This window comes from Oxyura jamaicensis, chromosome 4 (genome assembly GCF_011077185.1).
Source record: "Oxyura jamaicensis isolate SHBP4307 breed ruddy duck chromosome 4, BPBGC_Ojam_1.0, whole genome shotgun sequence".
Classification (NCBI taxonomy): Eukaryota; Metazoa; Chordata; class Aves; order Anseriformes; family Anatidae; genus Oxyura; species Oxyura jamaicensis.
Window position 1 is genome coordinate 41,155,545 of NC_048896.1, and position 11,752 is coordinate 41,167,296.

An 11,752-nucleotide genomic window follows, 5' to 3' on the forward strand; every position below is an offset into this window, starting at 1 on the left:
AAAAGAAAAGAGATGTTACTTATGAAAAGATTTGCTTGGGGGAAGGCAGGGGCAGAGTTCACGGTGGGCTGAGGGAGTGCTGGATTTCTGCTGGTTTGCTGCCACCCCGTGGTGAACTGCAACTTGTGCTTTGTGCTTTTAGCTCAATTCTGATAGCCCCCAGTTCCTCACCGACCTCAGGAAGGACATAGAAAAAAAGACCGGCTTTGATGCAATAATGAGGGTTCGGACAAGTACAGGTAAAGGTACCCGTTGGGAATGAAAATAAATATGAATGCATATGAGAATATACAACTATAAATAATACAGTGCTGAAGTGCTCTACAGGTCACTTGTGACATCAGGCTTCCTGTTTTAACTTCATTATGTACCTTTTGAACAGTATAGACTGGTAAAATGTGTGTGCCCTTACTGTATATACCTACTTATATCTGCAAATACGATTAAGGTTTCTGATCACTATGCATGCATCCTGAAATGCAAATAAGTTGTACAAAAGAGGGTGTTGTTGCTGGACATGTTCTTTCATTACTTCAAATTAACGTTCCTACTTTTCAACCAATCATTTTTGCCTCAAATGCAAGTATTTGAGAAATACAAACACACAAAATGGCCCAGTGAACAGTGGAAAAGGTTCTAGGGGGTCTCTGAGCCACAGCACCCCTTCATGGCCCATCACAACAGCTTCACTTGTCCTCACAGAAGGTGTTAACTGAAGCTGCACACACGTGAGGGGAAATGGTTCCCATTTTAGTAAGCACAATTGAATGACCAAAACAGAAGTCACAAAATAATGTCACTTGTACTTGTGATTTTTAAATAAAATAATATGGTTTGTTGTTTTTTTTTTCCTTTTATCTGGCTACAGGCTTCAGGGCTACTGACTTCTTTGGTGCCATTTACATGAACAACACCACAGATGTAGAAATGGCAGCAGTTGACTGTGACAAGGCAGTGACGGTAGAGTTCAAACATGATGACAAACTGAATGAAGACAGTGGCGCCTTAATTCAGGTAAAAACAAAAACAAAAACAAAAACAAAAACTTAATGACATATCATGTCTTGAAATTGTAAGAACTTCTGCAGCCATAATAATAGAAAACATTATGCTGTAGCACTGAGGGGAGGAAGGTACAGCTTGCAGAGACTCTGGTGTCATAGTACCACTAATAAAGTAAGTTTTTAATTAACTAGCCAAAAATTGGTACCTTGCAATGCCAGGCTGTTCCAAAACTCAAGAAATCTGTGCTTCCCTTCTTATTCTGCAATTAGGGTATGCCTCAGTAGTAGTTCCTGGAAATGCAGATTAGGCAATAATTAAAACTGGCATTTCTTTGCCTAATTGCCAACACTTGTGATATGCCTGTGCCTAACAAAAGATGTGGCCCAACCATCAGCAGATGTGAGGTTGCCATTTACTGTTCTAGGTATTTTGTCATGACATTTTTCTTTTGTTAATGGCAGAAAACATTACAGCTTGCACGGTTTTGAACTTAAGCCATGGAATTATCTGAACTTTCATTTTTGCTCTGCTTGGCTTTTATCTTGCCCCTATAAATACACTTTATAGGCTATCAGTTAATCCTTGTACAAATACAGTACTGTGGAACATCCAGTTTGGTATGTCTGCCATCACTTCCTGGAGCAGTGCTGCAGCAGTCACAGGAAAAGTGCGTGCCATGTAGATGTTGTGTTTACCTGGCTTCCCTGTGACAGAGACATGCAGCAGATCCAGTGCATGTCTGACTGCAGTCAACTGCAGTTGGTGTTTGCCCTGCAGACTTCGGTTTGTAACTGTAGACAAGATGGTGAGATTTTTTTTTTGATTGTGGTGCTAGGAAACGAGCATGTGCCAGCAAAACGTTAGTAGTCAGGAAAGCTTGAGCTCAGTTCCTTTACTTTTCATATGTGGAAAAGGGTTTTCCCAAATGCTAACATTATATTGAAGCAGATTTGGAGTCATAAGCAAATTCTTAAATTATCCCTCCAATTTTAATATTTTAATCAGTGGAAGGGACGAGATACAGGGGTGGGGTTAGAAGGACTTCATGTCACTTCATAAGCAATTTATTCACGTAAGAAGACCCCTTTCACTTTTCAAGATCACTAAGTTTTTGTGTTGCTGTTGCTGATAACATGATGAGCAGATATTTCTCAGCAAGCTTCTGATGTCTCGTATGGTGTCTTTTCAGTTACGTTCCTTTGGGGCACTCTCCTTAATAGCACGTTCGAATACTACACAATTACAATGGATGCTTTACGAATTTCCAATTAGTGGTCTCTTGTTTTCAGATGATACCATCAGTATGTAGCAAATAAGAGTGTAATATGCCTTTCAATCAGTCATGTATTTATGTACTTTTATGACATTTATATACTTCTAAGGCTAATTTTACAATGCATTTACATGTCTAATCTACTTCCACAAAACGTACAGGTAGGGTGTTCCTCTAGTTCACTAATGCTGAAGCAGCACTACTAGGCATGTAATTACTCCCAAGGATAGCCCAGCCTTTTATGCACTAAATGGTGGCTGAGACAATGGAGGCTTTGAGGACCGACTTTTTGTTTTGAACTCTAAATGAATGGTAATTGGCTCATCTGTGTTGCAGTGTGCTGTCCTTTACACATCAATAAGTGGACAAAGAAGACTGCGCATACACAATATCGGTTTAAACTGTAGCTCCCAGTTAGCTGATGTCTACAAGACTTGCGAGACTGACGCACTTATCAACTTCCTTGCTAAGTCAGGTAAAGTTATAGCAGATCGGTATTGTTTCATTTTTGCTTTCTCTAGGGGTGAAAGAAGAGGAAGGTAGGAGAGATGAAGTGATTGCCTGGTAGGAAATAGTGTTTTGTAACTTGCTATTCCAAGCCTCAGCAACTTGCAACTCTATTACAAAACAGAGAACTAGATTATGTATTCAGATATACATGCCATAAAAATAATGCTGGGGAAGGTAGCTAGAAACAGGTAATGCACAAAAGCATATAGGCATTTTTTTTGTGAAGATTAATAAGCATCCTCTAAAAATGATATAGGAAAGACTGAAAAGGCACCCACAGAGGTTACGTTTTACTACATTAAAAACTAATTAAAAACTAGCAAAATGTAGATACTCTAAAAGTGTGTCTATTATTAACATACTCTTTTGTTCTTCCGTACTTGTAGCTTTTAAAGCTATTCTAAGCCAACCGCTGAAAACAGTCAGAGAGATCCTGGTCAATCAGATGGCTCACATGCTGGCGTGTTACCGCAAGAACTGTGCCAGCCCGTCGGCAGTAAGCCAGGTAAGGACTTCCCTGTCAGGCTATTGCAGCAGAGGAACAACCACCCCTGCAATGTCAGCAGTGCCAGAAAGGGAAATTTCAGGACATACTTCTCATTTTTTCATCTTCTTTCAAGTTAAATTAATGGCAGGTTTGATTCAGTGGTAGCAATTGTAGCATATGGAGGCTGCTGTTCTAGGACAAATGGCGGTGCCATTGAGGAAGGTGATTATCATGCTCATACCAGACAGATGAGACAGCTGGTTTTCTTCCTGCTGAAATTATATGCTAGTTCACAACAGAAGTTTTTTTTTTCTTCTTATGCTGTTAAAAAAAAATAATTAGTATTTTTATTTTTGACAATTAAGACCGTTATTGTCAAAGTTGAAAATAGCACTGTAACTCAGTAAACAACCTGAATTTACGTGTAGCTCTCTCAAAGAGTGCTGGAGTGATAAATACATGATGTCTAGATGGGACTATACTCCTAGGGAAAAAAAAAATCCATGGTGATTAAAATACAATTTAACAACTCCCTTTTTTTTTTTAACCAAAGGGTAGTAAGAAGCTCTGTAAACATGGTTACTTTTATTCCACACTAGTTGAAAATTATCTCAAATTAAGCTATTGCTAGTATTTTTGTAAAGGAAGTTTACTGAATAAGGTGCTTTCAAATTCTTTCAGCAACTGTTTCTGAAAAAAGTAGTTTCCCAGTTCAAAAAAAGATCCAAAGATGGATGGACTAAACTCCAATCCTATAAACCTTTAAACCTGAATATCTCCTCATCTCTTCCAGCTTTTGAGGCACTTCAGAAGATTGCTGGAAGCTGGCTTTTTTCCCCAGTTTTCTGAATAACAATTGGTTATTTTCTACATGAATGCTGATGTTAATAGCAAGGCTGCAGCACTCCCAACAATCTTGGAGGCATTCTGTTTAGATGATTATTTCCTTTGGTCTCCTCTAAACTGTATTTTCCAATTAGGCTTTTACATAACATGTAATGTGCTTCTAAGAATCCCAAGTCTGGGCAATAAATCATTTAGCCTCAGTGAAGACCAAATGTTAGAAACAATACCCATGAGATATTTGCTCTAGACCTATATTTCCCCTCCTATTTTTTTTTAAATCAAAAGAATCAAGCAGTAGTAAGGTTGAAAGCCCAGCTGTCGTTCCCCAGCACATGGGATATATTAAACAACATGTCTTCCCTGCCCCTCAGCTCATCCTTCCAGATGCAATGAAGGTGCTGCCAGTGTACATGAACTCCCTGCTCAAGAGCTGCGTGCTCGTTGGCAGACCAGAAATTCCAACTGATGAGAGAGCTTACCATCGGCAGCTGGTCATGGCCATGGGGGTGGCTGACACCCAGCTCTTCTTCTACCCCCAACTTCTGCCAATTGTAAGTGTGCTGTCTGCACATTTGTTCATTTTCAGTGAGACGGCTTTCAGTGTGCTGTGATGTTTTACATTGTACAGATGCAGATTTTCTTTGTGCTAGACAAGTGTTATATGACCAAGCTGGACTGTATTTGTACAGTGATGTAGTTGCTAGCTGAACTAAATTGAGGAGGGAGGGCAGAAGCTCTAGTTTAAAGTAAGTGGGTAAGCAGCATGATCAGTCCTTGACAGCAGCATCCTCTCACTGTACTTTTAACAAGATTTTTGTCCAGGCTAATGAAAGGTGCCTGCTTTAGTAAAGCTCAGCACTGGTATGCAAGCATCTTTATACTGTGGAGAAAAGTCTTCCTTAGCATGCAATTTGTAAACTGACAAAAGTGTGACTGCTCTCTCTATATATTCCCCTCATCGGGAAAGGAACCGCTAAGGTGTGATAAACCTTTTAAATCTTCATTTTTTAGTGTCTAGTTGGAGCATCAGTTACCTTAAAATCACCAGGTTTGCAACTCTGACTTTTGTCCCACAGCACAGCCTGGATCTGAAGAGTGATGCTGTCCCAGCTGCCATCCGCTGCTCTGAGGAACGTCTCTCAGAAGGAGGCGCCTTCATTCTGGCCAACGGTTTGAGCATGTTCCTGTGGCTGGGGGTCAGCACACCCCCAGAGCTCATCCAAGGGCTTTTCAATGTTCCATCCTTTGCACACATCAGCACAGAAGCTGTGAGTACATGAAGAGAAACCAGTCATATTTTTCAGAATTTGTGACTTATGCTAGTCAGAGACCGGTGAGGGGGATTTTCAGCATCATCATTCAGCTAAAAGCAGAAACAAGTGATCACCAGAAGGTATTAAGACACCAAAAGCAATACAAAAAATTGTAGTAAGCTTTTACTCTCTAAGCAATTACAAGAGAGAAGCTTTCAAAGTATCTTAAACTTTCATTATGACAGATACTAAAGTCCTATTGAATATGTATTGCTCAAACAGGAACAAAGTACTTGGTAATAGCTAAAGTGTCTCCTGATATTGAATTGTAACACTGTGATTACTTTAAACTGAAAAATGCCTTATAGACAGATGAATTATTCTACAAGGTTTTGTGAAGGAGGTGGCACTTCCCAGTAAGTCACATCATAAATACCAGCAACTCGTCTTGTATGAATTTGTAAGAGATGCAACTCGAATATAACAACCTGCAATGCTTCACTTCTAACAGACATTGCTGCCTGACCTGGACAATCCATACTCGAAGAAAGTTAAGTCAATAATGGAGCACATCCAGAGCCAGAAGCCCTACACCATGAAGGTAAGACTTTTCTCTGCCTCAACTGGTTCCTTACAGCTGTGGAACGGAACAGGAGGGGCTTTGACGAAACTTCTCCTTAGCTGTACAAAGCATTACATACCAGGAATGGCCCTGTACGCCAGGGAGTTCCAGCATGCCTTCTAGGCGCAAGTACCTCAAATGTACCTAGTTCTCCATCCAAGGTGATTTTCAGAGATGGGTAGTCTGAAGGTCACTGTTTTTACTGTGCAAACCTTACTTTGCACTAGCTGTTGGCTGCACGCAAGTCTTGCTCCAGTGTTCCTAAACCCAGTTACTGAAATGTGGGGATTTATTAATATATGTCCCCCCCACCTTGGTAGCACATAATAATAGATCAGAAAGGTGGTACTAGCATTTAGCATGACTGTATCCTAAATACATATATTTACCTCTTTTCAGCTGATGATAGTGAAACAGCGGGAACAGCCAGAGATGCTTTTCCACCAGTTCCTGGTAGAAGACAAGAGTATTTATGGAGGAGCTTCTTACGTGGATTTCTTATGTTGCGTTCACAAAGAGATCTGCCAGCTGCTCAATTAAGGAAACTTGAGTACATAATTTGTCAGTTGCTTTTTGATTTTGCAAGAGGGACAGTAATTGGTGCCTGAAGGGAGGCCCACAACCTCACTGTACCCACGCATTCTGCTGTGCTTTTCTGTGCTCTTTTTGTACAGTTTCATTTCACACAGCTCTCACTGAATATTTAGTTTACTTAGCTGTAGAATAGGACGTTCTGCACTCAGGTATTAATCTTTCCGGAGTCTCGACTCTTTCTCTAAGTTGAATTGCCAGATTTCAAACTGTCAATGCTTCAAAGCATATGTATTTTCAAGTATCTAAATACAATTTAGAAAACTAATTATTCCTTTTGCTAGTCATAAAGCATTCTAAGAGCCAGGAAAGATGCTAAAAAAATCTACATAGAAGAGGAAAAAGTTATAAGACACTGCTTTTTTTTTTCTAAGGCATATAGGTGAGTAAGTTTTATGGCAATCCTGTAGTTCGATTTGAGTACTTCAAAGTCCTGCATGTAAATTTTCTAAACAATGATCCCCCTTTTCCTGGAAAAGACAAGTTACAAGCTTCTACAGAAACAGAGTTCTGGGTAACCTTCTACACCCATGGTTACACAAGACACAAAAATGCCTCGGTTTATATACTTGAGTAAGTTTAACAATGGACCACAGGACAAATGGTAATCGAACAACGTTGCTTCTGAGTTGCGCAGTTAATGCCACACTGTTATGGTACAATTTCCCCGTCTTAAGGGCAGCAGTTATTTTAAAATGCTATTTAATTAATTTTTCAAAATTGAACATGTTTGGCTTTATATTAACTGGAATACTCCCAATACAACTTAGCTAAACATCTGCTTCCCTCAAAATTACAGTGGCAGGTAACCATAAGACAGTTGACACATTAACCAAAGGTTAATTCTGGTGCTATAAAAAGAAAGCCTCATGTTTAATACCAGTCCTATTACAGTGACCTCCTCTCAAGTAATTGATTTATTCATCAGTCAATGCTTTGAAAAATAAGCTTTTGCAAATATGGATATTTAAGGTAGAATTTAGAAAGCCAAAATCCTCCTGTAAGGATGGGCTGCTTACCTCAGACATTTCTTCAGGCTGGTTGTAGCTGTAGGACCAATGCCTCTGCCTGTGAGATCTGAACTTCTGCAAACTTGAAAAGCTGTTGTTACAAATACCGGTGTTAGACACACGGACAGACACACGGACCAGAAGAAAGAATCAGATTTGGGCCTCAATTGAAAAAAGTGCCTTTGATTATGCTAGTGTCACTAATTAGTATTAATGATTTTCACGTATAAGATAAGCAGGCCAATGCATATTTTTGGTTTGACAGCTTATCAGAACAGTTGTGTCCTTGTGCATTGAGTAAGAACCCTTACAACAAAGGGATGTATTACAAAAGGATACTCAGACTGAATTCAGCTGTCAAAACGAGCACTTTGCAGCTGAAGATGTTACGTTGTGCAAGGCTTTCCCCATCACTGTACTTTGTAAAAATGACACCAGCAACTCTAAGTGTAAAGACATAAGCAATTATTAAATATAATTAATACATGTGTTTATCCTGTCATAGACTTTTTTTTAAAAAAAAAAGATGCTACACAGTACCTTTTAAACATCAGCATTTAAAACTAGTACCCCAGGACCCTGTACAGGGCTGTTTTAAAAGAACGAGCAATGGAAACTGGCTTCAGGGTTCACACAACAACTCCCTCTCTACCCCTTTCCATGGACGCACAGCAAAACAACATAAAAAGATCAGAAGCCATGAAAAATGGCAAAGTTAAATTAGCAACAACAATTAATTCCTACACAGTACAAACATTTTTGGTATGTGTCCAAAAGCAATGACTGGGGCTTTGGCTACTGTAGGTCACCTTCTCCTACTCAAATTTTAAGGCCAGGCGAGCTTATTTGGGAGTACAGACTTTCAGTGTTTGGATCCTATTAGCATCAAGCCCTGCTTATGATAAGGACACTCACTGGAAGGGGCAAACTTGGTCTCAAATGTGCCAAAACAGCCTGGTGAAAAACAAAAAACAGGACAAGTAAACTGTTTTAGAAAAACAAGCAAAAAAAAAAAAACAAACATACTTACCCTGTGAGTCACGAAAGGGGAAAGATGCTGCAATTCTCACATAGCCAGCAGTGTAATTAGGGAAATGTTTGTACCCAGCTGTTGAACAAAGCTCACGCCAACTGGAATGACCAAGAGTCCCCCCTCAGAGGCAGGGCAGGAGGAGAGCAAGCTGCTCACACAGACAGCTCCTGCCCCAGCCATGCTTAGAAGCCATTTCCTTACCTCATGCGTGTGATGTCCAGAAGACCATGGCTGTACCACAGACACGCATCTTCAACATAGTCGCTTCAGGCCACATAAATAATACTCATCAACAGCTTTAGGACACCTGATTTATAGCTAGACTTCTGGATCAATGCGTCAACGTACTTCCATATTAATTTTTTTTTTTTTTCAGCCCAAAGCAGCAGAAAATTGATCACTGGTGCTGCAGCTAGCCAATACAGTTGATAGCAGGTTTGCCACTTCCCCAAATTCCATTTGGCATTACAAACATAACTACGTCAATAAATGTACAGAACTGGTAACACAAACCAGCAAGTGTTTAACATTACTACCTCTGACAGGAGGTGGAGAAATACCCAGAATCACTCTCAAATATCATCCACGTCACATCACAGGGCTAGAAGGTAAAGGCTTAGTCTGCCTGAATGTGCCTTTAATGAAAGGGACATCTGGTTGTGGTAGCACAGAAGCCAGACAACACCAGCGCTTCTCTACTTGCTCGCAGCAGCTGGATCACAATGAAAAGGGAGCACTGCAGAAAGGCAGTGGGACCATACCCATTGGCACCGCTGGTGTCCTGTTTGAGCCACCTCTAACTAGAGACATTCCTAAACCACACTGTGTTGTGCAGCCTCAGCACTACCCCAGCAAAAGGGGAGGTAACCATCCACGCTGAACACTGAAGTCACGCACCTACATCCAACAAACCTTTCTTTGCCTGTTCTGCTAGGCAGGGCCACCAACCAACTGCACTGAGACACCCTTCTGTACAAGCACCAGGACTTTGAGCTCCACCATGCACTGCTCTTACTAACAGTTCCTATTTTTATAGACTTGATTGTTGGCTAAAATAATTGCTTTAAAGCTATTATGAATTACATATGATACATAATTTGACAGATTACTAAAGAGTATTTAATATATTCAAATAGACTTTAAAAATTAGTGGCCTGGCAAGCCTGTATTACATATTAAAGCCAATTTTTACACTGCCCTTCACACACACACTAAAAAAAGAATTTGGAAGAAGCAACAACTGAGCCATTTGTTTTGCTAACCGGTGGAATCACAATGGCATCTATGTAATTAGAAGACTACCCCCTGCTTTTTTGGTTTCAGGCAAAAAAAGAAGCTGTCAAAATTATACTTGAAAGAACAAAAATAACGGCAGTTACTACTTACTCAGATACTTCCATCCTCATTTATTATATATATTTTTTTTCCTTAGATGAGTGTAATGAAACATAAACAATGAAGGAGGGGAGGACTTTTTTTTTCCAATTGTCCTCTCACGGGGCTGGGTGTTCAACAAGATGCATTTAGGTTTATGTTCTCACACAACAGGAAAACATCTACAGCCTTCCACCTTAGTAGAGTTAAGATTTGAGTAGAAGCCAAAAGAAACGCGGAGATCCATCACAAGCAACGTGACATTTTACTCCTTCCATTTGACATACACAAATCAAGTAAGAAGAATCTAATGAGACAGCAGAACCATTATGTACACCCACATACCTGTTATGTACCACCCCTATTACTTACCATATCTTTTGACTTTCTACCATTTAACTCCCATTTTCAGATCAAAATTGTTTGCAGCCTCAACTCCACTGAACAAAGTGTTCAGTAACTGAACACACACACGCCGAGCCCATGTTCACAATTGGAGAAAAACCTCAGAAATCCCCAAGAGCACTGCATCTCTCACATTTCAACCAACTTATCACAGCTGGCTGTATCCGAGGCAGAAACAATTCTTAGGCCAATGGCTGGATTTACACACAATGATTTACAGTTGACTGATGTTTTGAAATCCCTTTGAAGCAAAATGCTAGAACATCCTGAGTATCTTGTCCGTTCAATTGTCAAACCGTGCACCTAATTCACAGAGGGTGTATAAGATATTCAAAGTACTATAAGCCTTTTCCAGAATGGAGAGGCATGACAAGATCTAGACAGGCATCCCAAATCAGATTGGCAGCATTATGCATTTATTAAAACTGGAAAGGAAGCTTGTTAGGCTTTTTAATCTTCAAGAATAACATGCTCAAATTAAGTCGCTTACAGTAAATTAAATATTCATCACTTCACCAATTATGAGCGTTATCCTACTTCTGTTAAAGTTTTAAAACTGAGAAGTTAACTGACAACTGGTAATAAAATTCAAAGCTTTTCATCTCTAGTCACCACTTTATATGTGGCTCAAATCATCAGTGATTAAACAGTAAAAACATCTGGTCTTCTTTTTTTTAAGTGGAGTAAAAAACAGTGAAGTGTTTTTTAAGTATCATTCCACAACCACAAGTATGTTATATCCATGCATTACTGTCTTACCTTTAGAGGCATGCCACCAGTTTTGAAGCAGCACCTTCAGAATATGACCAGAAGGCAACTTTCCTTCACAGGTGACAAGCAGGAATCTTTATTTCCTTGCCAGTTACCCTCTATTAGAAAAGTAAGGGAAGTTGCTTGTTACCAACGTAAACATTACAATTCCTTGGTGTAGTTGGCCCATCCAAATACAATCTAACACCCTCTGAACAGTAGACTTTTCTTTTTTTCCCCCTCTTACACTACTTCAGCTATTTCAGCTTTGAAGAAAAAAAGCAGATACTCAGCTTCGCATATTCAAGAGGGATTTCCTAGAATTGTTTACAAGACCATGTGTAATTAATTTCATGTCACAACTCTCAAGCAACATCCCTGCTTCTGCAAACCAGTACAGATACATGGCTCATTCAGTTCTTTTCTAGGTCCCATCTTCAGTGCAGCCCACTTTTCTATGTTAAGAGCAGTCTAAGAACCAAACTACCAGCTATGGACATAAAACTAAATGAAGGAAATGAAAATAAATATTTTCTACTAACCAAGGAAAAAAAATATATAATATGCCACTGGCACACAGACTACCTTCTTAA

At 39.7% G+C, this 11,752-nt stretch overlaps 1 protein-coding gene across 5 annotated transcripts in view; it reads left to right on the top strand.

Moving 5' to 3' along the window:
- The window catches only part of LOC118166144 (protein transport protein Sec24D-like), a 53,899-nt gene extending 45,812 nt beyond the window's left edge, over positions 1 to 8,087 (top strand). For all 5 annotated transcript variants that reach the window (XM_035324790.1, XM_035324792.1, XM_035324794.1 and 2 more), the window contains 8 exons: positions 143 to 239; positions 869 to 1,014; positions 2,615 to 2,753; positions 3,175 to 3,293; positions 4,493 to 4,672; positions 5,198 to 5,389; positions 5,886 to 5,975; positions 6,396 to 8,087. In XM_035324790.1, the coding sequence (XP_035180681.1) occupies positions 143 to 239; positions 869 to 1,014; positions 2,615 to 2,753; positions 3,175 to 3,293; positions 4,493 to 4,672; positions 5,198 to 5,389; positions 5,886 to 5,975; positions 6,396 to 6,536 (1,104 nt within the window). In that variant the 3' untranslated portion in view covers positions 6,537 to 8,087. The remainder of the gene's footprint in view (positions 1 to 142; positions 240 to 868; positions 1,015 to 2,614; positions 2,754 to 3,174; positions 3,294 to 4,492; positions 4,673 to 5,197; positions 5,390 to 5,885; positions 5,976 to 6,395) is intronic.
- The last annotated feature ends 3,665 nt before the right edge of the window (positions 8,088 to 11,752 follow it).